Source organism: Delphinapterus leucas, chromosome 3 (assembly GCF_059928025.1).
Source record: "Delphinapterus leucas isolate spDelLeu-1000000601 "Yukka" chromosome 3, BTC_Dleu_Yukka2, whole genome shotgun sequence".
Taxonomy (NCBI): domain Eukaryota; kingdom Metazoa; phylum Chordata; class Mammalia; order Artiodactyla; family Monodontidae; genus Delphinapterus; species Delphinapterus leucas.
In genome coordinates this window covers 41,764,964-41,792,744 of record NC_143131.1, presented here as the reverse complement: position 1 = coordinate 41,792,744, position 27,781 = coordinate 41,764,964, and the positions used below count along the sequence as shown (strand labels likewise).

Here is a 27,781-nt window from a genome sequence, read left to right as displayed (position 1 = left end):
AAAATAAATAGCTAGCACTCTGATTATAAATATCTAGTGAAAATAGCAATAATTTATTTAGAGAGAATGTGCTAACCTTAGATTGTACAAAGATGCCTATGTGACCTCCACAGGCAAAGTTAGTGGTCAACAGGGAGGGCTATTCAGCGAATTCAGGCAAAATGGTGAAAGGGAAAAGGTAAAGGTCTTTTTTTTTTTTTTCTTTTTTAAAGGAACTTGCTGTACTCACTTACTATCTAAATTCCTGTGATTAAAAATACTTACTTGCAACTGTCACAGAACAATACAAAGCTCCTACCAAATAAATAATTTTATCAACAAAATGTGTGTGGGGATGTTCCTGTTTGTATGAATCTCTGTACAGTACAGGATCATTTTATTAAAAATATTACAATAAAATATATAATTTTAGGAACTGGTCAATACCCATGCATTTTCAAACTGTAGTACTTGGCAAACTAAAAGTATATAGTTAATAAGAAAATTTTGAAAGTACATTGTAATTTGTATTAATAGTATAGGATTTATAATAAAATATGCAGACCATTCATCTTAATCATTTGAGGTTCTAATGTGATTGATTTAAGTGTCCTATTTAAATTTAAGAATTTACATTTATTTCAGCAGATCTCAGATAGTTCATAGAAAAAAGCATATGTCTTCACTCCTTTTAATATTTGAATTATAATTTTTCAAATCAGATTTCTCACTTAATTTGTTTATAGAGCTCTACATTTGGATAAAACAATATTAATGCTTTTGCACATAAAATGAATTCTTAATACTAACCAGTACATATATTGTAATCTCCTTTTAAGATTTAGTTGACTTTTTCATCTTCCTTTTAAGTTATAGAAGACGTTAGATAAAAATTAGGTCCCTTCAAATATACATGGCCCTAGCTCTAACCACCAATATGATAGAATATTAGAGACATTAGAGCTTGCCAAAACTAGAGTTATTGATCCTGTGACCTGGAACATTTTTTTATTACTTTTATTGTCACTTTTCTCCTCCTGAAGCTTCCTTTTTAAAGGGAGAGTATTCAGAGGAAGGTCTGCTCTTGGGATCTGGTGAGGTTGCTGGTGCCAGAGGAGCAATTATCCCCTCAATTAGATACAGATTTGGCTCTGGAAGAGAACTGAGAAGGGGGACAATGTTCATATCTTTGTACCTAGAAGGAGTGTGTCTGAAATCTTATGATGCATGTTTTAAAAGTACAAAGAAACGTGATAGAAAATTGCATGTAGATATACTGCATGTTATTTATTATAATTTTCAGATGTATATTTTCCCACATTTCAACATCTCTTGAAACTTGGAGGCATCTAACCATTTAGCAATTATAATTGGATTGGCAGTACTTTTCTTTCTTAATAGTACATAAAATAACGGTGCATCATTCAGTTTATGGTGTCTTCCATTCAGTTAGATATAAATATGGGTAGATGGAAATATTCCAGGTGGGGATATAATTAAAAGAGACAACCTGACCCCTTAAGTATTTTATGAGTTTGTCTGTAGTCTAGTCTTTTGTGACTCGTTCAATAACAAATTTTCAAGTGACTATTATTCTAAGATGGTAGAGATAATGAACAAAGACCCTATCCTCACAGAGCATACAGGGAGCTGGGAAAACAGACAATTAGATGTTTAATTTTAATATGTGGTATGTAGAAGCAAAAGTGCTAAGGGCCTACAAATCTCTGGGGGAGGGGTTCCAATCTACTCCAGTGGGTTCTTGGAAATCACATTCATATGGGGACTTGAGGACCAGTAGCAGTGTAACTGCTTATGCAAAAGCCTGGAGACTGCAGAGGAGCTGGCACATTAGAGGAGCTGAAAGAAGGTTAATAATCATGAGGATGAGAATATATTCAGCTCATTTACATCTGTTGATACTCTACTGTACTTGCTTTGAGAGCGAATACAATTCACCAGTCACAGACCACTCTGAATAGGCAACGTATTCTGACTTTAGCATTGTGACAACAGTTCCAAATATCTTTCATCTCAATTTCCTAACATGAATTCAGATACACTATTTTGTATTTCATACCACAGAAGAGTAGTGTAGGTAAAGAATAGCATTTTGATGCCTAATTTTCTGAATATATTTAAAACATGAGCTCCTTTATTTTATGAAATACTTAAGGGGCATATTAAAATTCAGCAAGTTCTAATCCAGTGGGAAGTTTGTTGGGTTTAGGTGTTGGAACACAGGTAGAAGAACATCCATCTAAGGAAGTAAGATCTACAGTTATAAGTGGTGGTCCAAGAGCCCATGCATCAAAATAGCATCATGACAGCAGGGAAGAAAAATAGGCAAACTAGTTCGGCATATATATTTTATTGCTACTGTCACTGTCTATTTATTAAACAAACAAAAGTCCTATGAATTTATCGCTGGCTTTACAGACATCATATATTGACTTAAATATTTTCACTGTCTTCCATTGTGTGTCATTGGAGGTCATTTCTTTGTTATGGGTAGGTGGCTGACTTCCTTCCATATCCAGCCATTAGCTCACTTCTTTTAGAATAGGAAATCTTGCCTGTGAAAAAAGTCACAAAAGAAGACTCCTGCTTTCAGGCTAACTAAAATGTTTCTAGGGAGGAAAGATATGTAACTCAATTAGGGATAATTCTATATTTGTATTCTTAATAACCAGAGATAGTAGTCTTATTTGAGTTACAATTAATGTAGGGAGGGACATCATCTAATTTCACTATATACCTAAAAGTCATGGAAATAACAGACTCACTTCACGATTAATTAGATCTTTATCAAAGTCTTTTAGACAATTATGCTTGGATTTAACATTTAGAGGGCTGAGCAAGAGAGAAATGGACGTACATTTAGACAGCCTGGTATATTATTTCAGAGCATGAGAGATCTGAACAGGCTTTGCAGTTTATTAATTGGGTGACTTTGGTCAAATTAGCCTCTTAGTATTTTGGTTTGTTCATCTCTAAAATATGGATAATAGTTCCAGAATTTTCCCTTTTTTGAGATTAAAATGTAATATGTGCAAAATTCTTGGCACAGGGCCTCTTACCTAATACATTCTCAGAAAATATGTGCCTTTCAGCAATAAGTTGTGCTAGTATTTCTCTGTTATTGTTTGTCTTGACCCTTGTCCCCTGAGAGTTTGAATTCTGCCATTTGGACATGGCCAATGGGATGGCCAGGCAAGGCATTAGGGGGTAGAAGGAAAAGCAGGGGTATTCATTTCCCCTGCTTTCTCCCTGCTATGCTTCAACTTTGGCACTAGCTGCATTCTTCTTATGGCCACAGCTCCTGTCCAGTGGTCCCCCTCCCATAGCCAGAGTTCACAGTCAAGCTGACACTGCTGCCTTCTCAGGCCGAGGAACGGCAATGGCTTTTCTTCTCATGTTGCTTCAGGTACTTTCTTTCTACTATTGCTCATTCTACGTGCTCCAGCCATCTTTTGTCAGTTCCTTTATATGCTTCTGCCAGCAGTCCCTTGATTTAATTTTTTTCAGTTAAATCCTTTATATATGCCACTAGTTTTTTTGCTGGGACTTTGACATATATAAAATAACAATAAAGGGCTTCCCTGGTGGCACAGTGGTTAATAATTCACCTGCCAATGCAGGGGACACGGGTTCGAGCCCTGGTCCAGGAAGATCCCACATGCTGTGGAGCAACTAAGCCCGTGCACCACAGCTACTAAGCCTGCGTTCTGGAGCCTGCAAGCCACAACTACTGAGCCTGTGAGCCACAACTACTGAAGCCCACACAGCTAAAGCCTGTGCTCTGCGACAAGAGAAGCCACCGCAATGAGAAGCCTGTGCACCGCAGCGAAGAGTAGCCCCCCTCGCCGCAACTAGAGAAAGCCCGCGCACAGCAACAAAGACCCAACACAACCAAAAATAAATAAAATAAAATAAATAAATTTTAAAGCTTAAAAAATAACAATAAAGACTTTATTTGGACTTAGAGAAGGGCATCTTTCTTGATGAATCATTTTTAAATGTTGGGAAAAGCTAATACCAGGCAGTTCTAAATATAATGGGAAGTTTACTGGGATGGTTTGTTGGGTAGGTGGTTATTGGGATGTAAACCCAGCTTTGAAGACTGGGGAGAGTTTGTTTAGATGGCAGGGGGTGGTAAGAAAGAAGGGTGGAGTGCTCTTCTAGATGCAGAAAACAAGATTACGTGCGCAGTCTTAAGATGAGCATGAGGATTAGGGGGAAATAAGGAAGTGGGACTGCCTATCAGGGGCAGTTTATGTTCAGAGGTTTTGGTAGGCAGAACAATGGTCTCTCAAATATCTTCATTTCCTAATCCCTGGACCTGCAAATATATTACCTTATATGGCAAAAGGGATTTGGCAGATATGATTATATTAAGAATCTTGATATGGGGAGAGTATCCTGGATTATTCAGGTGAGCCCAAAGTAATTAGGATTTTAATAGGAGGAAGGAAATAAGGTCAGAGTCAGAGAAGAAGGATATGTGATGATGAAGCAGAGTCACAGGAAAAGATTTGAAGATGCTGCTTTGCTGGCTTTGAAGATGAAAGGTGGAGCTGCAAGCCAAGGAATGCAGGTTGCCTCTAGAATCTGGAAAAGGCATGGAAATGGATTCTCCCTAGAGCCTCCAGAAGAGATGCAGCCGTGCTTGCATCTTGATTTTAGCCTAGTGAGACTTCTGACCCACATAACTGTAAGATAGTAAATTTGTCTTGTTTTAAGCCAGTAAATCTGTGGCAATTTGTTACAACAGTAATAGGAAACTGATAGAGGCATAGTAGGGGACAGAGGGTGCTGGATTAGGGCAGACCCTGAAAGGTCAGTTGAGAATTTTCAATTTTATCTGAAAGATAACAACCACCAAAGATTTTTGACTAAAGACTAAGGTATAATGAAAATTATGTATTAAGAAGATGAATTAGAGGTTAAGTTCAGAATGAAGACAAGATGATGAGTTCTGCAGTACTGTGCAAGGGTGGGTATGGTGATAAGACCCCAGATTAGTTGTGGAATCTGAATTGATGAGAAGTTTGTTAGGAAGCTGACAACATGATGACTGACAGGGTAACCAACAAAGGAAAGGAAGAAGTCAAATTTCAGATCCTTATTGTGTTGTGAAATGGGCATAAATATAGCACATATAAGGAACCTGTTGATTCTGAGATAAAAACTTTAAACTCTAAATTTCAATATGATTGAATAATATATGTGTATAGATATAGATATAATACATATATATATACACACAAAAGAGAATTAAATGTAATTTAGAAACGTGTATGCATTATTTTCCTTTAAGTTCCTTCTTGGATTTAGCAAGGTTTATTACCCCCCAACAATTGCAGAAAACCCACAGTATACAACTTGTGGCTGTTTTAGGCATGGGGAAATAAAGTAGTTGAATTTAAAATATATATATATATATATGTATAAGAAATTATAATTTGTTTGTTTTTTCAAGTTTCATTGTCTTTTTAGAGGATATGCAGACCTCGTTTGATCATTTCTGCATTAGTGACTGCTTATTTAGTAAAATGAAAAAGGTACAACTTGAGTAGTTAGTAAACCATTCATATTTTGCACAACAACAAGAAAAAAATGCAAACAACCTCCAAAAAATTTGAGCTGGAGAGGAATCATAGGTCAAACACATGTAAAGGGTAGTGACAGTGGCTGATAAGGTCAACCATTCACTGGCTGTAAAGTGGTTCAGAAGTTGCCACTGTTTGGATTATTGGCCCTTTTCACACAAAGCTTCACCCTATCTGCCTTCTCTTTCTTTCACCCTTGCAACTGTTCCCTCTCAGTCAGTAACTGGTAAAAAAGATCTGACCACGGGTTAATCATTTGGAAAATCTTAGAAAATGCTACAATTCAACCTTTTTTCTAAATTGAACGTAATTTTGCATCTCCACTGTGTTTGTCTCTCCTGAAAGATATCTATTATGCACAAGTAACAATACGATATTTTGCATTTAAAAATTTAGTCGGCTGTGTGGTATTTACAAAGTAAATGTTCACTATTCCTTCCTCAGTTTCAATAGGTTCCTTCTCCTGGGTCTTTACACAGAAACATCATTTCGAGACAAGAGGCAACTTTACCTTGCATTCTTCCCTTTCCTCATTTTGTAGCAGAAAATATCTTGAGTACGTGACAGCAAGAAAATGAATAATACCCACTCTTGAGTAACCTGAGGGTAGGAACTTTGCATATTATAAATCAGGTGCCCGATAGTTACCTCCCTCAAAAAAAAAAAAAAAAGAAAAGGAAGGTGGAAGCTATCAGCAAAGTCCTAAAATACCACGTATATTGTCAAAACAACTTTAATTTGAAAAGTCAGTTCCATCTTGTAAAGTTTTCAGCACCGCTCCCGCCTAACATTGGGGTGGAAGGTTTTGAACGACATCAAACGTAATTCATAACAAAACCCAAACGCAGAAACTGCTTTCTGTACTCCAACCTGCCCAGAGTACCTGGAGCGCCGGAAAGTGGATCCGCGCTCCGTTCTCCCCTCCGGGCCGAAGCTCTGCATGCCTCCCTCCCCACTTTAAGCCCCTAGTCTCGAGTCTCGAGCTCAGGAGATGCTCAGAGAAAAGCAGGGTCACTCACCGGTGAGGAGCCAGCAGCAGGCGACAGCGACCCCTGGGCTGGCGCGGCGCCGGGGGTCCATAGTTGGAGCGGCTGCAGCGCCCAGGGGACGCGCTGGATCGGAGGGAAGGACTCGGCGAAACCACGCGCTGGAGCCGCGTCGCTCTGGGCCACTCCGCCCGCCGCCGTGGGTCTCAGTCGCTGGCCCCGTTGGCCCCGGCGCCTGGGAGCAGCACAGCGATTTCCTGTGTTTTCGACCAGCCCCTCTAAGTTCGATTCACGCTTCTCGCATCCCAGAGGGATTGCCACATCTCCCCGCCGTTCGCACTCTCGGGCTCTGAAATCCCACTGGCAGCCTCCCAGGCTCTGTCCGAGACATGGACAAATAAAGCCAGCTTCGCGGGTCCTTGTTTAGGCTAAAGTCCACGAGCTGCGAAGCAGACCTTAAAGGGACATCTGCCTTTCATTGAGAGGGTGATTCCGCTCCCCGCGCCAACTCCCTAAGGTAGTAGGAACGCAGCCGAGGGCCGGACCTTCGGAGGGTGTCTCCAGCCCAGTGGCTCCGCCTTCGCACCCCTCACTTCTCCCGGGGTCTGGGCAAGGAGGGCACTTTCAAAGTGCCGTGCTCCTAGGCCCTTAAAGGGAGGCTGCTTTCCTGGGGTCCGATTGCGCAGAAGGGATCGGTCCGTTTATGCAAGTGAGCAGATCTGGTAACCCCCGTGCCTCTCCTGTGGACACTTGAACTTCGCTGTCCAGCCTTCTCACACTAATAGTGGGTGGGGGCGTCCACCCCGACACGCCCCGCTGAGGGCTTGGCTTTCACTTATGGAGGGTTTCCTTCCTTTGTGGCGATTCGTGGTCACAGGGAGGCTTTTCTTTGGGAAGACTGTGATAAGCCGGGGGAAAGGAGAACCAAGACTGGGGGAAAACAAGAAAGAAAGAAATGCAAGAGGGAAGCGGGAGGGGAAGGAAGGGAGGAAAACAGTCTCGTTAGAAATGGAATGTGTGTGGGCAATTTTGTTTAATCTGAATTAGGATGTTTGTACACTGGAAGTTGAATCTAATAAAGAATTTAGGGCACTGTTTTATTTCTTGTTGCTACAGACTTTTATAAGTAAGAGTGCATTAAGTCGGTTGCATGTTACTCCCTCCTTCCTCGCTCCCACTACTCTGGGGAACTGAGAATTGGGAAGATAAGTTGGCCCATCAAAACGCTGGGAGACCCAGGCCACTTAGGAGTTTGCAATGCTTCCCTTGTCTTGTGAGTTGTACATCCTTTGAGTCAAGAGCCACAACTACATGTTAGCTTGACCGAATACTTGCTGTTTTAAATAAAATCAGCTGTGTTTTAGTGGTTTTGAGAATTTCAAAGAAGGGGAAGGAGTGGATGAGTGGATTTGTGTTTACAGGTGGTGGAGGGACTCAATTCTATGCAACTCCATTCGATTCAATTCAATTCAACTAATTACTAACTGAAAGTTTCTGTCTAGCAGGTCTAGGGCTAGGCAGGACAAGAGTGCCGCCCAAAGGAGGACTCATTGCCTGGAACACAGTACAGGTGACACAGTACAGAGAATCCAAGGGAAGGGCAGGGAGGAAAACCACAAGGATGATTGAATAGATTGCCAAATAGAAGATTGCAGGGACTAAAAGTTGGAGAAGACAAAATTTTAAAAGTTTAATGAAGATCAGAAGTAGGGTGGGCAGAGGTGAAAGGTTGAAGGCCATCAAATCTCAGAAAAGGACCTATCTGCCAAAGAATTGTTCTTCTAATTTGTGAATTTGAAGTGATTCACTACTTAGTAAGTATATTAAAAACCCTGTTTCCCCCTGTTTCTAGCTCTCATATTTTCATTTCTTAGTCCTGTCTTCAAAATTGCAGAAATAAGTCTCTAGAAAAATTGCCTTGTGTTGGGACACTGTTCAGTCCCACTTGGCTTTACTTGGGCTCCTTTGCCTGCATTCAGTGCTCTCAGTACCCCAGTTTGGCTTTCCAGTCTCTCCATCTTCATTAACTCGATATCATCAACGTGCTTCCTGCTGCTCCCCTGTCTGGGAAAGCTCTGCCACAGAATGCCTTTCCTGTGTATATCTCACCTCTCTGTCTGTAGTTTCACTTATGTCTTTTGCTTCTCAGTATGACCCAAAGGGCTTTGCACAATAATCAGTAAATTCTGATTAATTGACTTACGCTTAGACGTTAAAAAATCATAATATTTTCCTAAAAATATTTCTCCAAATTGCTCAGAGTTTTCAAAAACAGATAATAGTGTATGTGTGTGTGTCTATGTGTGCATATACATATATGTACACATATATACACATGCATGTATGTATATGGAATTATAGAAAATTGCAGTATATTAAATTATAAAAAATGAAAAGAGAAATTGTAAAATTATATCTTATTGAAATAAAGTAGGATTAAAACATACTTATAATCAAGGCTGTAGTTATTGGGAACTTTACCTTTCTTTGGGAGCGTTAATAAATACTTTGAATTTAAATATTTAAAAAATCTCCTCTAAGATTTACAAACTAATGGTGATAACCAGTGCTATGGCTGAAGTTAATTTTCATATGTGTTATGAATCTTATGGCTATATTTATTGATCTTCTTCATGTCAAATCAATGCAGATGTAGAAAAGTATTGCTGGAGAAGTCAATTTAGAATAAGTGTTCATTTTCTGAATTTCAATAAACCTAAACACAAATCAGTGTCAGGAAACCTATTTTCTTAACCAGTTTTATCCTGACTAACAGAAAGACATGCCATTGAGTGAACTGAGACTTAGAGAAGATAAAAGCTGTGGTCACAAACTAGTAATTAAATAAGGTCACTTGATGGCTAATGCTAAGCTCTAGACTTTATACTGTATACTTTTCGATTTTAAGTGAGACCTAATCTGATCAGATCTCTTTTAGAGTTTGGAAATATGGGTGAAAATTAAAAGTACACTGAGAGGTTAGAGACTGAACTGATTAAGAATTTGGAAAGTAGAGTCTGTGAAATGAGGCAAAAGTAATTGGGGTTACTGACCAATAATCTCAAAAAGAGAAACAGATACTTCATTCCAAAGTATTCTCCTTGGAGCTAGTCTAATATAATGAGAAAGATTATGGTAGGTTCTGGAGTTAGACTGCATGGATTCAAGTCCTGGAACCACCATGGTTCCAGGTGGTAGCTGTGTGATTTGGAAGAATTATCTAGTGTCTCTAAGCCTCAGTTTTCTTAGAAGGAAGATGAGGATGAAAATATTGCCTTTTTCTGAAGATTGTTGTGAAGATTAAATGAGAGAAGCCTACAAAGCATTTAGCACAATGCCTAGATTAAAGTACAGTAAATGCTTAGTAGAAATGAATCATTCTTCCCAGTAGTAGGAGAATTAGTATTAGATTGACAGTGGAAACATAGGGTGGGGCCTCTGTGTGGTGGGCTCTATAGGAAGTGATATAATTGGATGAGCATCAGAAAGGGAACTTTAGTGATTGGCTAACAACATTTCCATCAATTCCTATTATTGTTTCTAGAATCTTCACCTTCAGAATATTTACTTTGGATTAGGAAATTATCTTGAAGATACCCCTATAAAATGGGTATACGTTAAGATATCAGAAACTTTTATGACATTAGCAAGGATTTGCTTTTCAAATTAGCTGGCTGTCAAAAGATTATTCTTATTATTTTTTTAACAAGAGAAGAAAAAATTCATTAAGGGGTTGGGAATAAAAGAGAGTCTAGAGTTCTGCTTCTGGTGTAAGCCAGGGTTCTTTGGTAGTACAATCATGGATTCCCAAGGCCACAGCATAAATAAGGTATCCCCATCTGGGTAGGAGGGTGGTGTCACTTTTACTTAATAATAAATAATTTTTAAACTACTGTATGTTAAAATAACATTTTTATAAGAAAAATACAAAATGATGTGTTTTGAAAAGTTAAATGTGAGGTCTCAAATACATTTTAAGGTATCCTCAAAGTGTGCTTTCATTCTCCCTCTTTGACTCTGAGGATTCTGGGCTAGGTGGTATTGTCCTGAGCTGCTTCTGTTTTTATAAAGATTTCATGATGATTCAGATTTTAAAATTTACTATGTATGTATTCAGGGTAATGCACTCCAAGACAATGATACTAACTCACGGCGCTAACCCATATGGGCAGCTTAATCTAGTTCAATAATTTTTGAGTTCCTGCTATGTATCAGACTCCAGGGCTATGTTCTGCAGAGGCAAAAATGGGTAGAACAGTTGTTTTTCTACTGAAAATCTGCTGTCCATTAATTTCTTTCACTTGTAGGTAGGAACAGAAAATAAGCAGTTTTGTTCTCAATTCTAACATTCATGTGTTTCATTTTAAGCCTGTTAAATTAAGCAGTCTTGTGAAATTACCACATTAGTTGTTGCTGCTTCAACTTAAGAACCCATGATTGCTTCTTCTCTGGCCAAAATAAAGTTGTATGTATGATGACAATGATGTGGGGCTTGAACTTCATCACCAACCAATCTTTTTTGTTGTTATTGTGCAATGTTCTTGTGTGAATGTTTTTTCACTTAAAATATAAAATAGGTGTTCCTCCCGCTCTATTTCCTGGACAAGTCTGTGCCAGAAACCTGGTCCAAAGACATTTGGGCAATGGGTACTTATGAAAAAAGTCTGATTTCAGAATCCTGGTGAGGGACAGATCTTAACACTGTAGGAAACTTCTCTAAAACTTCTTGGCAGACTTCAACATAAGTGAGACAGTAAGACTACAGTGGGAGAGGGAGTGCCGGGTGGTGCCCTGGCAAGAATATTCACTTTGTGGCACTGACTCAGAATAACCAGTACTCAGGAGCAGTAACATTTTAGCTGGGTTGCTGGATCCCTTAATTTGAAATGTGAGTTAATTATATTTTAAGATATTAGGCAATTCTAGAATTATTTGAGCAACTTGATTTAAATATTTTTCTTTAGCCAATTTCTAAAAAGTTAAATTAGAGATGGACTCTAAAGTCCCAGGATTATAGCAAGTAAATGATTAGTTAGTAATCAAACCAGGAAGATAGGTATTTCTTATAATAGGACTGGGTCACTAGATATGTATGTATAAAAATAAATACATCAAGAGAAAGAGTATCTATTATTTGGCTCTGAAATAATAAGTAAATTATTTTACAAATTATGTGGCTATTTTTCTTCTGCTTTACTAGACTGTAATCTATATCAAGACAGTCAATTAGTCATTTTTATTGCCTGCAAACATCTGCCCTCATGTAATTCATTCATTCCAACATTTATGGAATTAGTTCTGTGCAGCAGGAAGTCTTCTGGGTCCTGCAGATTCAGAGATGTTGAAGTGTGTGGCCCTACCCTCAAGAAAATTCACAAGCTACCTAAATATATGCATAGAAAGATATTTCTAATTGCATCTGTTGAACCCTAGAATAGAGGGTAAAGTCAACGGGAAGAAAAAGACCGAGTTTCAAAGAGATGGTGGCACTGGAATTTAGCCTTGCAGGAAGTGGGCAAAGGTTTCATAGATGGAAGAAGGGTCATGGGCATTCTAGACACAGGCAGCATGAAATGGATGAATAGAATGGAATAGAAGGTAGGAAAGGCAAGTGAAGTTGTGACCAGATGCGAAAGAATCTTGGAAGGATGCCAAGGAATATGGAATTCTTATAAGCATAGAATATTTTCATAGTTCTGAGTGACATATTCAAACATGTTTTTTATTCTATTTTTATTTTCTTATTTGTTTCCTGAAGTGGCTTCATTTGATCTAATTTTGAAATATATTAGAGGAGATGAAATATATTAAAGCCGTGAAGCACACTGTGAAACTTTTATCCCCTAAATTTTTATGCAGTGCCTTCCTTAAGGAAATTTATTGTTATTTATTATCAATAAATACAATTACATGCACTATTAGGATAAAGGTGGACATTTGTCTGACAAAACAACACGGATAGCCTAGAAGAGTAATATTCGGTGGTTCTTTTAAAGTTTGAAGAAGATGAAAATGAAGCCACTTATCATGATGCCTAAAAGAAGTTTTAAGTACTCCAGTTGGACACCATATAATAGGCATTTAAATATTAGTAAAGATATACTACCAATATTGGCCATTTTAATCTTTTTGGTCCCAAAGTAGATCAATGGAATGAAGGCAGCCATGAACTCCTAATCATCCAAGTCTTTGTTCTGTGGGGTGAGGACTGCTTTTAAAGGCCCTGCCCTGAAAGAGGAGGTGTGGGGCTTTTCATGAAAGATAGCCATGACTAGTTGATCCCCCTCCAGGAAAGGAAACTGTGGGCAGCCAAGAGGATGGAGCCAGAGATTTTGAGTTAAAAGCCACTAAAGTTGCCAGGGTAAAGCAAGAAGGAACAGCCAAGTGTGAGTAAGCAATGAAGACAGAAGCATTGTGGAGCAAGGTTGGAACCAGAAGGCTTAGAAAATTCAAAACTAAGGCCATAAATACCAGGATCTGCCCTGATTTTTCTTTCATTTTGGTCCAAATGTGCTACAAAGGCACAAGAGTTTAAAGTACCTACTATGGACTTACGGCTAAATGTATCTGAGCCATAAAATGTAATGGGACAAGTAATTGTAATATTAAGTGTATTAGTAAGGCCAAAAAATAAATGATAAGGTTAATTAAACAATTATATGTGTATATTGCAAGGGAGAATTCCATAATCAGTGAAATGAGGAAACTATTTTTATGAGACTAAATTTCTCTCTCAAGCCCCTTATATACAGAGAAGTAATTCAGTGTTTTCTTCTCTTCTATTTTTTCCTGGGAATGACTTTTGAAAGTTTTTTAAATTTAATGCTTGCTGAGAAAAAAAAAAGGAAGAATATATGACCAAAAGAATGAGTTTTCCTTTAAATAAGATCTACAGAAAGTGTTGAACTCCTTGGATGAAAAAAGAGTTGTAAAGGATATAAGAATGCAGAGAAATTGGTGGATCCTGAGGTGGTAGAACAGGGCCTAGAACGACTACAAAGAATGTTAATCTCTTACGATCTTATAACTCATTTTTACAATAACCACCCTGCCAAAAACATACAAATACAAGTAGAATAAGATATTTTGATATAAATTCAATCTACCTAGAGTAACAATATTTAGATTTTCCTTATCATTTCCATAATACTTAGTTTTGAGATTGTTGTATTTTATAACACTAGAAGTTACGGAAAGTGAATCAGAATTTTCTACTTTGTGGTGATCAAAGTTAACTCTTCTGAGTAAAAATGGTATTTTTATTCCATGAAAATGTCTTAATGAAAAACTCGTTTTGTGTGAACTATAGTAATAGGCAATATTCAAACAAACAAGAAGGGAGAAGTATTTCTGGAATTATAGAGTATCTCAAAAATTCTGTTCCTTCATAAAGGCCATGAGAACTTTGGCAAAAATTGTCAAAACCAACTTATTCCGCATTCTGGAATTAAACAAAGGTTGCAATTTTTTTTTTTAATTAAGAAAAACAACTGAACCTTAAAAAAACAGCAAACTCTGTGGCATGTTAATTTTCCCTATTTCCATCCCCTTCTTCCCAGCTCTGTGGTATTCTGAAAGCAAATGGCCTCACAACTAGAGTAACTGAAAATTGGCAGTCTAGCAGCCACTGTATGTGGCAGAACAGGTTTGGACCTCCCCAAAATCCCTAACCCAAGAGAATCATTACTATTTGACCTGAATGGCAATTTCCTGAAAAGTTCCATTCTCAAGATTTGTCTTTGTTTGCCTTGATTCAGAGCTAGCTCTGTGAAAGTAAACCTATTCCAAAGGCATTTGTTAAAAAAAAAAAAATCATTGGCCATCGTTTCACACAACAGTGGCTTGAAGCATCAATACCAGTCAGGACTAACAAGAGGCTGATGAAAATGCAAAAGAAAAAACTAGAGAATAAGATGTTCATAGAGAACTTTGAAAAAGTTCTACGTATTTCTGAGAATACAGGACATGTGCTTGTGCAGGTCTATTTGTATGCTCCAGAAACACCTGAGAAGACTAATCTCTCACCTCTGGCTGACCTTGAATCTGTGCAGTCAGGAAGTAAAGGCTAAGGCAGGATTGTAAACTGCCCAGTGGAGCGTTGAAGATGCACCCTAACATGCAGAGAGAGCCCTTCAGCAAAGGCTGGGAGACTTGATGTTTCAAGTTATTAAACAGAAATCTGTATTTAATCATTAAGTGACTATTAAGCTAACCAACCAGAGACTTCAGTAGCCATAAAAAACAAAGACTTTACAGAATTAGTCTAGGAAAATTGCTCAGCAAATACACACAGCAGCAGTAGCAGCAACAGCAGCAGCAGCAACAATAACAACAGACCCTAGAAAGTGAGGTAGTTTGCAGAACCGCCATATTATAATATTTTAAATGTCCAGTTTCAACCAAAAATGACACATAAACACAGGAAAAAAGCAACAATAGAAACCATCCCTTAGGAATCCTAAATGTTGGACTTCCTAGAAAAAACCTTTAAATCAGCTATAAAATGTATTATTCAAAGAATCAAACCGTGTCTAAGGAATTAAAGTATGAGAATGATTTCTCATTAAATATAGAGGATCAATAAAGGATAGATATTATTAAGAATTAGGAATTATGAAATTGAAAAATATAATAGCTGAAATAAAACATTCACTAAAAGGGCTCAATAGCAGATTTGAACTGGCAGAAGAAAGAATCAGTGAACTTAAAGAGATTATCCAGTCTGAGGAACAGAACAATAACAACAAATATAAAATAAAGAAAAAGAATAGAGCCTCAGAGACCTGTGGGACACCATCAAGTGTGCCAACATACTCACGATGGAAGTCCCAGAAGGAGGAGAGCAAGAAGAGAGTCCAGAGAGCATATCTGAAGAAATAATGCCTGAAAACTTTCAATATTTGGTGAAAAATATTAATATTCATATTCAAAAAGCTTGATGAGTCAAACTAGGAAAAAATCCAGAGATCTACATCTTGATTCATCATAGTCAAACTGTTCAATGCCAAAGAAAAAGAGAGAATAAAGAAAGCAGCAAATAAAAGTACAGTAAGTCCCCTACATACGAACGAGATCCATTCTGAGAGTGTGTTCATAAGTCCAACAAAGTTAGCCAAGGTACCCAACTAACACAATTGGCTACATAGTACTGTACTGTAATAGGTTTATAATAGTTTTCAAACATAATATATAATAAACACACAAAATAAAGAAAACACTTTTAATCTTACAGTGCAGTACCTTGAAAAGCACAGTACTATACAGTACAACAGCTGGCATCCAGGGGCTGCCATCGAGTGAACAGGCAAGAAGAGGTACTGACTGGAGGAGGGAGAGGAGGTGGGAGATGGTAAAGCTGAAGGATCATTAGCAATAGGAGACGGAGGGCAAGCTGCAATTTCACTCACGCCTGACGCTGATGGCATAGGCTCTGGTTCCTTGCTGGAATCAATTCTATCTACCCTCTTGAAAAAACAATCCAGTGATATCTGGGTAGTAGCTCTTTTTTTCTTGTCATAGATGATACGGTAACATTGGATTACATTCTGAATGGCTGCTGCAACCTTCGTGTACTGTTCTATGTTCAGGTCCTGTTTGTCAAAAACTAACAGTGTCTCCTCAAATAAAGAAAATCCCCTTGCCATTTCCTGTGTTGTGAATCTCTTTGGTTCTTCAGTTACTTCTTCCTCTTTTCTCTCTTTGTCCTTTCTCTGGGCTTCCAATTCCATCAGGTCTTCATTAATAAGCTCCTTGTGTTGTGCAGCAAGGAGTTCAATGAAGTCATCCTCTTGCAGATCTAGCTCCAACTTCTCACTGAGGGTCACTAAGTGGCTGAAGACCTCTTTGGACTCCTCATCCACCTTCTCAGATCCACAAAAATCATGAACAAACTTCAGGCAAATGTTCTTCCAAACCCCATCAATGGTGACGGCCGTAACCTCACGCCAAGCAAAGTCAATGTTCTTTATGTCCTTGTAGGTGTAATAGTCCTTTCAAAATTGTCACAAGGTTCCTGATTCATCACTCGCCTTTACTGCCTGACGAAAAGTGTGACGTAAATCACTTTTCTTAAAAGTCCCTATAATTCCCTGGTATATAGGTTGGATGAGCGACATAATATTCAGTGGCAGATGCACTGCTTTGGCGTTGGGATGAAAGTCGTCCATGAAAGGGGGGTGGCCCAGAGCATTGTCGAGCAGCAGAAGAATGTTGAATGGGACGTCCTTTTCCAAGCAATATTTCTCTATCTCCTGGATAAAGTGGTGGAAAAACCAGTCCTGGAAAATGGTCCATGTAACCCAGGCTTTGGGGTTAATCTTCCACACAACAGGAAGAAAGCCCCTGGCTGTGTTTTTAAGGGCTCTTGGGTTCTCTGAATGATAAACTAAGAGAGGCTTAGCTTCATATCACTGGAAGCATTGCCACCAAACAACAGAGTTAGCCTATCATTTGTTGCTTTATAGCCTGGCATCAACTTTTCCTCCTTACTGATGTAACTTCAGTCTGGCATCCTCTTCTAGTACAGTCCTGTCTCATCCACATTAAAAACCTGCTCGGGTAAATACACTCCTTCATCAATAATTTCTCAAAGTGTTTCAGGAAATTCCCAGGCCAATACTGTATCAGCACTCGCTGCCTCACCACTTACTTTTTCATTGTGAAGGTTCAAGGTTCTGGCCTGGAACCGGTGAAACCAGCCATGGCTGGCATTAAAAGATGAGTCCTCTGATTCTTTGCTGTGTTTCTTCTTCACAGCTTCATAAAGCCTTTTAGCTTTCTCTTGAATCAGCATTAAGCTGAGCGGGACTCAACGCTGATGCTGATCCTGCATCCACACACTGAGAAGTTTCTCCATCTCCTCCATCACTTTTCCACGCTTCTTTGATGTTATTGTCAACATCACCGACATAGCAGGCTTCACATGTTCCATGATCTTGTCCTTGTTCTTTAGAATCGTGCCAGTGGTTGCACAATTCATGTTATAAGGATAAGCGATGTCTACCATCTTTTTGCCTCGGTCCACTCTCAATTATTTTCACTTTTGTTTCCATCATTATTGCTTGGTGCTTCTTAAGTAGTACCAGCTACATGACCACTGCTTTTATGCTTGCTTCTGGACATCCTGGGCTTGAAATAAAGATACTGTACTACTGTACTCCATACAGTACTGTCCAGTAAAGCACACAACCACTTGTAGAGGATGCACTCACGTGACAATGTACGCCAGACACCTGAACTAACTTACGTGATTGGGCATGCAAATGCACGTTTACATCTTTGAAAGTTCACAACTTGAAGGTTCGTATGTAGGGGACTTACTGTATTCATCATATACAAGGGATTCTTAATAATATTACTTCCTTCTTTTCAGAAATCATGAAGGCCAGAATAGAGTAGGATGAGATTTTCAAATTTCTGAAAGAAAAAGGCTATTAACCATGTCCAGCAAAACTATCCTTCAAAAAAGATAGAGAAATTTAGATATTCCCTAATACAGAAATACTGAGATGAGTTATTGCTAGCAGACCTTCCCTACAAGAAATACTAAAGGAGTCCTTCATTTTACATGAAGACACTAGACAGTAACTCAAATTCACCTGAAGAAATAAAGAACACCAGTAAAGGTAATTACATTTGTAACTGTGAAAGAGAATACAAATGCATTTTGTTTCTTTTCTTTTATCATATTTAAAAGTAGCTTTGTAGAATAATAATTGTAAAAACTGTGTTGATGAGCTTACAATTAATAAGATGTAATTTGTATAACAATTGTAGTACAAAAGCAGAGGGGGAATGGGTCTATATTGGAGCAAAGTTTTTGTATACTATTGAAATTAATCCCAACTAGATTGTTTTAAGATGTTGATTATAATCCCCGGATAACGTGAAGAAAATAACTAAAAAATATGTAAGAGAAATAACAAGGGAATTACCATGGTATATTATAAAAATATCTATTTAACGAAACAGGAGACAGTCATGAGGGAGTGAAGGAAGTTTCCTTACACCATACACAAAAATTAACTTAAAATGTGTCAGAAACCTAAATGTAAGAGCTAAAACTATAAAACACTTCTTAGAAATATAGTAGCAAATCTTCATGACCTTGAATTAGGCAAAGGTTTCTTAGATACAACACCAATAGCATAAGTAATAAAAGAAAAAATAGATAAGTTGGACTTTATTAAAACATAAAACTTTAGTGCTTCAAATGACACCATCAAGAATGTAAAAAGGCAACCTACATGATGGGAGAAAATATTTGAAAATCATAAATCTGATAAGAGTCTAGTACCCAGAATACGTAAAGAATTCTTACAATTCAACAATTAAAAAACCCCACAAATAACCCAATTTAAAAATGGACAAAGGCTATAAATACACATGTGTATAAAGAAGAGATAAACATAACCAATAAGCACATGAAAAGATGCTAAGCATCATTACTTATTGGGAAATTCAAATCAAAACCACAGTGAGATAGTACTTCACACCCACTAAGATGGCTATGACAATAACAAGTGTTGGCAGGAATGTGGAAAAATTAACTCTCTCAATAGATTGAAAAATGGTGCAGCCAGTTTAAGAATACCCAAGAGAATTGAAAAGATATATCCACACAAAAACTTATACACAAATGTTTATAGTAGCATTATTCAGAATAACCGAACAGTGGTAACAACCCAAATGTCCATGTGTTGATTAATGGGTAAATAAAATGTGGATAAATATTATGATATTGCTGAGCCATAAAAAGGAATAAAGTACTAATATATGCTTCAACATGGGTGAACCTTGAAAACGTGCTAAGTGAAAGAAGCCAGACACAAAATGCCACATATTGTGTGATTCCATTTATACGAAATGTCCAGAATAGACAAATCCGTAAAGAAAGAAAGTGGTTTCCAGGGGCTGGAGGGAGAAAGGAATCAGGAATGACTGCTAATAAGTAAGGGAATTCTTTTTTTAGGTTGACAAAAATGTTCTAAAATTAGATAGTGGGGATGGTTGCACAACTCTGAATATACTAGAAACCGCTGGAATTGTATGCTTTAAAAGGGTTAATTTCATGTTATCTCAATAAAGCTATTAAAAAATAATACCCTGCTAATAAACCACAGTGAGTGAGGAGATACCCAGAGGCCTAGTCTGCGTGCACAGTAGTAGGATTAATGAAAAATGGATTCTTTTTACCTTTTGATAAAACTGATTAGGCCAGGTATCTACACTGGCATATCAGGAATAATCAGTGGTTCACAGTTGCTGCCTGTTATGCTTTTTGGTAATGTGTAGAGATTTTACAGCAGAAAAGCTTGATTATAAATTGTAGTCCAAAATGTTCTGTAGCAATTTGGCTGCTGTACATATAGATGCAAGAACAAGTGAAAAATATTATGTTCTTTTTCAGTACTCAACCTGATGCATGTAAGAGTTTTAGAGAACAACGTGAAGTACTATACTGGCAATGATTACAAAACAGAAAAAACAAACCACCAGACTTCTTCAAAATAAATACTGTTTGTTTGTTTAAATGATAATGATTGGTTTCCTATTTGGTTGAGGCACTGATTCAACAGTGTCTACTCATTAGAACAAAGTGGTAGGCAATATAAAATTCACCCAGAATATTTCTGTTGTTCACAAAATTTTAAGGTACTTGCATGAAGTAGAAAACAAAAGGTATAGAGCATATTCATTGAGAAAATGCTCTAGATATCAACATGAAACCATGGGCAAAGCGGGCATTACAGGGAAATGCTGTCCACTTGCTCTCAGCCCTGTCATTGAATCTGTGCTTATAACTATCTTAATGAAGTCAGATGTCCTAAAATTGAAAACAGGAAGAAATACTGGAAATAATAAGCAACTGTAGTTTGTAATTAACTCCAGTTGCTTATTTTAATAATTTTTTCAACCCTTATTTATAAAGCAATTAAATGATACTCAAAGTTGACAAAATAAAAGAGAGACTCGAAATTACTATATCTAGGGGAATCTCAAGATTTTCTTACAATAAAAAAAAAAGGAAGATGACTGTTCTCCAGTCAAAAACTAATAATGAGTAAATTAAGTGAGAATGATTGTGTCCTAACATATAAAACACATGTCTAACCATAAGCATGTGTGCAATTACACATGCACCCACATGCAAACACACACATCCTAGCACATCATCCAAATATGACAATGGTCTCTGCAGAAACACAGGCTGAGGTTAAGAATGCTTACCTACTTAGTTATATATGTGGCTCTTTGCAGTATTTTATACTTTTGCTCCTTTATTGCCTTTACATTTCAACTTCACAGACTTCTAAGTGATAACTGTCTTTCATCATTGTTTGCAAAGATTTAATTTCTTTTGAAATTTAAGAGGAGTTATGACACTTCATAAACATTCACAGAAGGAAATCTTAATAATTATTGTTTGTATGGTTTTATAATTATTGAGAATTGTCCATTTATTATTATATTTTTTCCCATTTAGTCTTTTACTTGAATTTCACAATTTTCCCATTAGGAAGGCTGACTAGATACCTCTAATTTACTTTAGTTTTCAGAAATTTGGAGCCACACAATAAATGGACGTGCCAAGACTGAAAACAAACTCCGTTTTGTTTTGTTTTGTTTTAATTCTGTGTACTCACAGTCTGGGAACATTTTAAAGAGAACTTTTAAAGAAAATTTGCTTTAAGTTGGTATTTTAATTTTTGTCTGTTTGTAGTAAATACACACAAAATTTAGAGTAAATCTCTAGGACACACCTGTTTCCTGTTCATTGTGCACATCAGATTATAAGCTTTTGGAATGAAAAGTGGCATTTGAAAACCTCAAGAAATGACAATAGCAGCAGTGATGAGATTTTTCAGTTCTCACTGGTAATGTGGGAACTGATTATTTTTCTTGAAAGCTTTTATAAAATAAAGCAAACCTTAGAATATATTCAGATAGGAAATAAACCTTGACATTATATGGTTTCCAATAGCAATAAATAAGAGTTTCAATAAAGAACTCAGTGATTTTTTAAAATATTAACATTTCTTAAATACTTGCCCAGGCTGTTTTTTAAATTTTATGATGCTGTGAAAAATTGATGCCTGTATGTGTGCAATACATATTATTCTAGCTTTTGGGTAACACAGGTGGTTGAAGCACCAGAACACATGTTCTACCTAAATAGATGCACAGCTTTTAAATAATCTTATATTTGGGGCAGGTTACAAACTGTTGACTTGGAAGAAAATTTATTGAGGTTTGCCCTTTGATATTAATTTGCTACATTAAGTAATTTAGTTTAGATCTTAATCTAAATGAAGGATTTGAGAATTAGAATTCCTTTGATGAGAAAACGTCTACCTTATTTGAAGTGGAATCTGCTTATTATTTAAACACACATCAAACATCAAGAACTAAAAGAAAAGTGTACTAAGACAAAGAAGAAATTGCCTCTATCTCCTTTTCTATCCCTTCCTTCCCTGTCTCACCTCCTTCAAGGGAATTTTTCTGGTTCTTTCTGTAGAAATCAAAGATCCCTCACTCACGAGGAATGAGATCTTTCTGGTCACACACATAAACGTACGTGTGTGTGTGTATGTATGTATGTTTGTATGTACATATGAATGTATTTATCTCTGTCAGCCATCACCCAGCAGATAACAGAAGCTACAACTAGGTAGGAGTTCAAATAGAAATCAATAAAGGGGCAGTTTGCAGAGATGTGTGGTTAGGGCTGAGGAAACCAGCAAGGCATGTCTGATCACAAATTATTCCCACCCCTAGGCCTCCAGGTACAAATGAAGGAGATGGCATTACCACTGAGAGCTGGAGTCTTGGAAAGGGGTGGGTGTCCAATAGAAGGAGGCAGCCAGTGGGGTGGGATGGAGATGGAGATGGAGATAGAACCTAGGGTGAGAAGGAACCAGGGAGGGCACCAGGAAACATCTGCCTTCTCCCTTCTTCTGCTCTGAGTATCCTGCCAAAGGCTCCGGTTGGCCTAACTCTCAGAGGGCAAGGGGACCTGGGTGATGCCATCTATAGGGGTTAGGCTCCCTGGAACACAGAGCAGAGTGGAAAAGGGCAGAAAATGTATCTGGGGAACAGGGGGAGCAAATGGAAAATAACCAACCTCCATCTCCAGTGCTTCATTTTCTTAGTCTGGCTTACTAACTTGCCAGGTGAATTGACCTCTCACTGCTTTGACTGTATACTTACATAAGTGAGCATTCCTTCCCAAAAGGTGAGGATGCTGCGTTACCAGTGGGACCACCTGACTTAAGCAGACAAGACCTCTCTCCGTCCCTGCTCTCAACCCCTAGACTCCACATTATTGGTGATGGTGATTGGGGGTTGTGAGTGTTTTCTAACAAGTCCGTCTGATTTTAGGCTTTCCATATCCTGAATTAATTATGAGGATGAATCACAGTTGGGCCATAATCTTGGAGGAGAATCCTGGGGGTTCTTGTACAGAGCTTGGTATTGATGTGCTCTGGGAGGCTACAGCCCTCTCAGCTGACTTCAATTAGATCAGGACTTTGATCATCATATTGACCCAAACCTTGAGGCTGATAGTAGCTTCTCAGAGGTGCCCAGGGACTCTGGTTGTGCTCAAAGGGCTGGCAGGCATATTCCAGGCAGACAGATAATTTACCAGCCTAGAAGGGCCCTTGTCCTTCTGAAACTTTATGTGTCTATAAAGAGAAAATATTTTGAACCCAAATTTAATATTCAACCTTAATTAACACTGGAGGTTCAGACCATATACACGCCTCAGTATGGTGAAAAAATATCTTTGAATTAAGTGTCCTATGTTACATTTGCGTGCCGCTCTGGTTCTTATTTTAGGAAAGAAAACTTGCCAAAAGGCACTGAAGTTGCCCTTAAAATGCATCTGTTTGGTATCATATAAACATGGACTAATATTAAAATAATTAAATATTATTGAACATTATTAATGAATCTTATTTTCTCATGTTTTGAAGATTGCTTAAATTCACCTCTCTAGGATGTCAGGGAGAAAACTGTAGCCAATGCATGGGAATTAACTGCTACATTCTACTGAATGACACCATTAATTCAATGAGATCCAGTTCTTCTAGGAATTGAAGACTTTCAAAATATGGAGAAAATTATGACCAGCACTATGATTGCTATTACTGCAGAATGCCCTTCCATAGTTTTCCTGTTATGTCAAAAAATACAGTGTTAAAGTTGAAGAAAATACAATAAGAGAATATTTAAAAAGAAAATTTGAAAGTTACAAATAGAGGAAATAAGGATATTAGATTATTCTGCTGTTTAATGAGCTGCCCTTGAGATTTTGGTGTACTTGTTGGCTCAGTGTACCCCAAATTATCTTGTCTGTCAAGATTTATATAGGGGAGGATCACAAAATATCTGAAACCCTCTTGTCTTTAAATTCAAATTGTTTTGGTTCATTTATCAACAGATACTAATGGGGCCCTCTTTTAAGTGCTGGAGTAGGAATAGGGACAGGGACATATAGAGTAAGGGGAGGGGCATGTTAAGGGGAGGTCTGGTTGTTTAGCAGACAAATCAAGGAAGTAGATGGAGATCAGTGCTGCCTAAATGTCCCACAACCTGCTGTGAGAACACAAGTAAGGAACAATGAGTATGTTTTCTAAGTATCTGAACAAGAGGGGTTATGAAATGTTCACATTCAGGAGTAGGAATCTGGAGCTTTTATTTCGATTGTGAAAAATCTAGAGGGCAAGGAGAAGACAAATTAGTGCTTTCATTTCATTCGGATGAAGTTGATAAAGAGCTGAACTACCAGGGGAGGAACACAGAACAGGTCAGAGGGTCACAGAGCAGCTGAGAGCAGAAGGACTTCTTTGTTTAAATATATATATATATATATATATATATATATATCTCCTTTAACTATGGTTATCAGTAGGATCTGCCACTTCTGTTAAAAAGATATTTGTTATTCAAGAACCTACAAGAAGTCTTCAGAGCTTAAACAGCAGAGAGTATATGGGAAGCTTGTGCTTTACTTTCTGATTCAGTGGTTTAATAAACACCCAACGGAATGCCTACTATATGCCGAGTATTATAAGCCGCTATAAAAATATTTATCATTTAGTATCAATTTTTTTCTCTAGTTCAGAACCTTTAATTGAATAAGAGTCTTTCATCCTGGTGTGTGTGTGTGTGTCTAGGTATTTTGTTATATACAAAAGGAAAGAATTATCCATGTGTTTTATAAAGCTAACTTCCCTAGAAAAGAGCCATGACCTACTGAAAAAGTTTCGGACAGCCAACACAAAAAATCAGCCTTGTAAACAAGGACTTCTGGAAGTTTGATATACAAGGTTCTCCACCCATTTTCCTGTCACACAGGATGTAATGGCTTTTGTTCCAATGCAGTGTGACACTAAATAACTGGCAGTCACTGAATGCGTTGCTCATTATTTGGATTACTCTATAGAGATGCATTTACAGGAAATCAAATGACCTTAACTAGATAGAATGTATTGATGTCAAATAAAAAACAAGTTAAGGTTTTGTTATGGAACTATTCAAACATAGAGCTTAATATTTCATACATGCCAAGGATAGTTTTATGCTTAAAAATCTGCATTCATAATTTAGGTGCATATTTAATCACTTTCTGTGATTTGGAATTAAGACCATGATCCTGCCTCACTTAATCATTACCTCCTAATATAATTTTTGCTAGAATGAGCTGCCATTTAACAGAGGAACTTCTTTAGGATGTTGATGACTGTGGGAGTGCAATAATAGGTTTTAACCTAATAGCTTCCTCAAGTCACATTGTATTGTTATTTTATTGAATTTCATTTTCAGAACCAAGATTTTATATGCTGTTCATGATTTTATCTACTGTATTCTATGTTGCAATGGAGTTTTGCTTTTTGGATCATAAGTTAATACGAGTGATTAATCATACCTATTTTCTTGTCCTTGACTGAGTCCATAATTGTGGGGCAAGATTGGGTACAGATTTAAGATTATTTATCTTTATGTGCTGTATTCATTGAGGACTATTCTGCTAGTTAAGTCACTGCTGCTCTCAGGTAGGAGGGTTTGTACATATATTCATTCATTCATTCAGTCTTCAGAACTCACTGAGCACCTACTAGATCCCAGGCCATTCTCAAGTAGAAGATAGGGTAGACATGGTCCATGCCCTCATGAAGCATATCATTTGTTGGGAGGAGATAAACAATAAACAGTAAATGAATAAATGAGGAAATATGTCACATAGGAATAAATATTACACAGATAATTATAATAGAGTGGCTGGTGACTACTTTCATTTGGGTAGTCAGAAAAGACCTGTCTGAGGAAATGAAATTTGATGTGTCTTTTGAAGGACAAGAAGCCAGCCTTGTGAAGTTCGCACAGTGTAAACCTAAGTTTATATGAAAAGACAAAAGTAAACTTTAACTTAAATGTGTATATCTTTGGCTAAGAAGACTGATGATAGATATGGAACAAAAGTGACATTGGAAAAATAAATCCAGGAGTTAAGTTGCATTGCAGGTGAGTTATTGCAGAGGTGAATGTAAAGTAAGAGTGAACCATGGCATGAATACATTGAAGTTGTAGGAAGAAGAACATGAGACAAACAAGAAAATTAAACAGCAATTCCCTTTTATTTCTCATCTCTCTACTCACTGGGTACGTGGATGCAAAGGATTAACAAGAGGATAATTTGGCCAAGTAGCAAGGGCTATTTGTAGGCATAGGAGGGAACGGCTAAAAAATTCAAGTCACTTTCATCCACAGTTAGTAGCATCATTTTATTCAGAATTTGGCACTATATTCTACATTATAGAAAGTAAATTTAAAAGATCATAATAGGTATATGTATCTAAGAGTTAAATATTCTTTAAAGCACAAGAATGGGTAACAATCTAGTTGTATACATCCTGAGTCTTTTCCTTTACAACTGATATTTTTGGGAGAATGTTAGTGTACTGGTATGAAAATACCAGTTTCTCTTCCAAATTGTGTCTCCTTTATCCTTTGGATAAATCTCAGTGTGGATCCCCAAGGCTTGTCAGGATACACTTTCCATCTCAGAGTTGTGTCTAAGTGGCTCTTTAAAATTGGAGAAAATAAAATTGCATAAACAAATTTGGTCATTAAACGGAATGCCTAAGACTCAAGTAAGAAAATCTATGAGCCAACTGGTTTCTAATTTCTTGTTTGTGGTACATAAACTGAAGCTACAGAAAAATCAGCCAAGTGAAGTTGAGTTTAGCAGCTCCAGACAGAATCCAGAACAATAATGTGAAGTGTCCAGAAAAAAAAATCTGGCCTTCAGAAGTGGAGTGATTTGAGAACTTGTGGGTTCAATTTAAAATGTCTGTTTATGAGGATTACCTTTAATCTAGCCTACTCCAGAAGAAAGGGGGAAGGGAAAGACATTATCTTAGACATAAAAAAATAAATCTTGTAATAATCCATTTTAGAGCTCTGTGCTACATCTAGAGTGATGGATAGTAAAGCATCTTTGTGTGCTTTTGTTGAATAAATCATGTTTTGTTGTTTAAATCACCAATTATTTGCTCAGGAAATGTTTACTTTAATAACCCTTATTGTTCCCCTCATGAAAAAGAAATCTATACAAATACAAATTAGACAATAAATAAAAATAAAGTAATACATAGTCTTGCTATCAAGTGACAACTTGTTACTAACATTTAGAGGCTTTAAAACTTTTTTGATACATATATGAATACATAGATATTTATTGAAATATCATCGTACTGTGCATACTATATTCTTGTAATCTATCTTTCCATTATCTAATTTCACCATGTAATCTGTTTTTTATTATGAACACATTTTTATGCCATTGATTATACACTGACATCATCATTTTTAATTATTACATTTTATTACATAGATTTAGCATGTCCTCTTCTGTTGGTCACTTAAGTAATTTACAATTTTTGTTATTAAAAACAATATTTTAATGGACCTAATCAGGGGTAAGCAGTGCAATAAAAGCACATGTGATGGACACTTACCCAGTCCAGGTCAGTGAAAGTTTCTCAGAAGCTTAAAACCTCTAAGCTGACACATAAAAGCTGAGACCTAAGAAACCCATCTGTAAATGATGAAGGAAGATACGACCTAAGTTTAACATCCTTTTTATTCTTAATCTTTAATCATTAATTTAGTAGAACATTCTTTCAACGCTTTCTTGTT

At 37.2% G+C, this 27,781-nt stretch overlaps 1 protein-coding gene and 1 long non-coding RNA gene across 8 annotated transcripts in view; one reads left to right on the top strand and one right to left on the bottom strand.

The window, feature by feature from the left end:
• ITGA1 (integrin subunit alpha 1) overlaps positions 1 to 7,363 on the bottom strand; it is a 174,910-nt gene extending 167,547 nt beyond the window's left edge. The window contains exon 1 of the mRNA XM_022597745.3: positions 6,611 to 7,363. Within this exon, the coding sequence (XP_022453453.1) occupies positions 6,611 to 6,671 (61 nt within the window). The 5' untranslated portion in view covers positions 6,672 to 7,363. The remainder of the gene's footprint in view (positions 1 to 6,610) is intronic.
• LOC111186835 (uncharacterized) overlaps positions 1 to 27,781 on the top strand; it is a 206,478-nt gene that overhangs the window by 3,805 nt on the left and 174,892 nt on the right. The gene's annotated exons all lie outside the window — the stretch shown is intronic.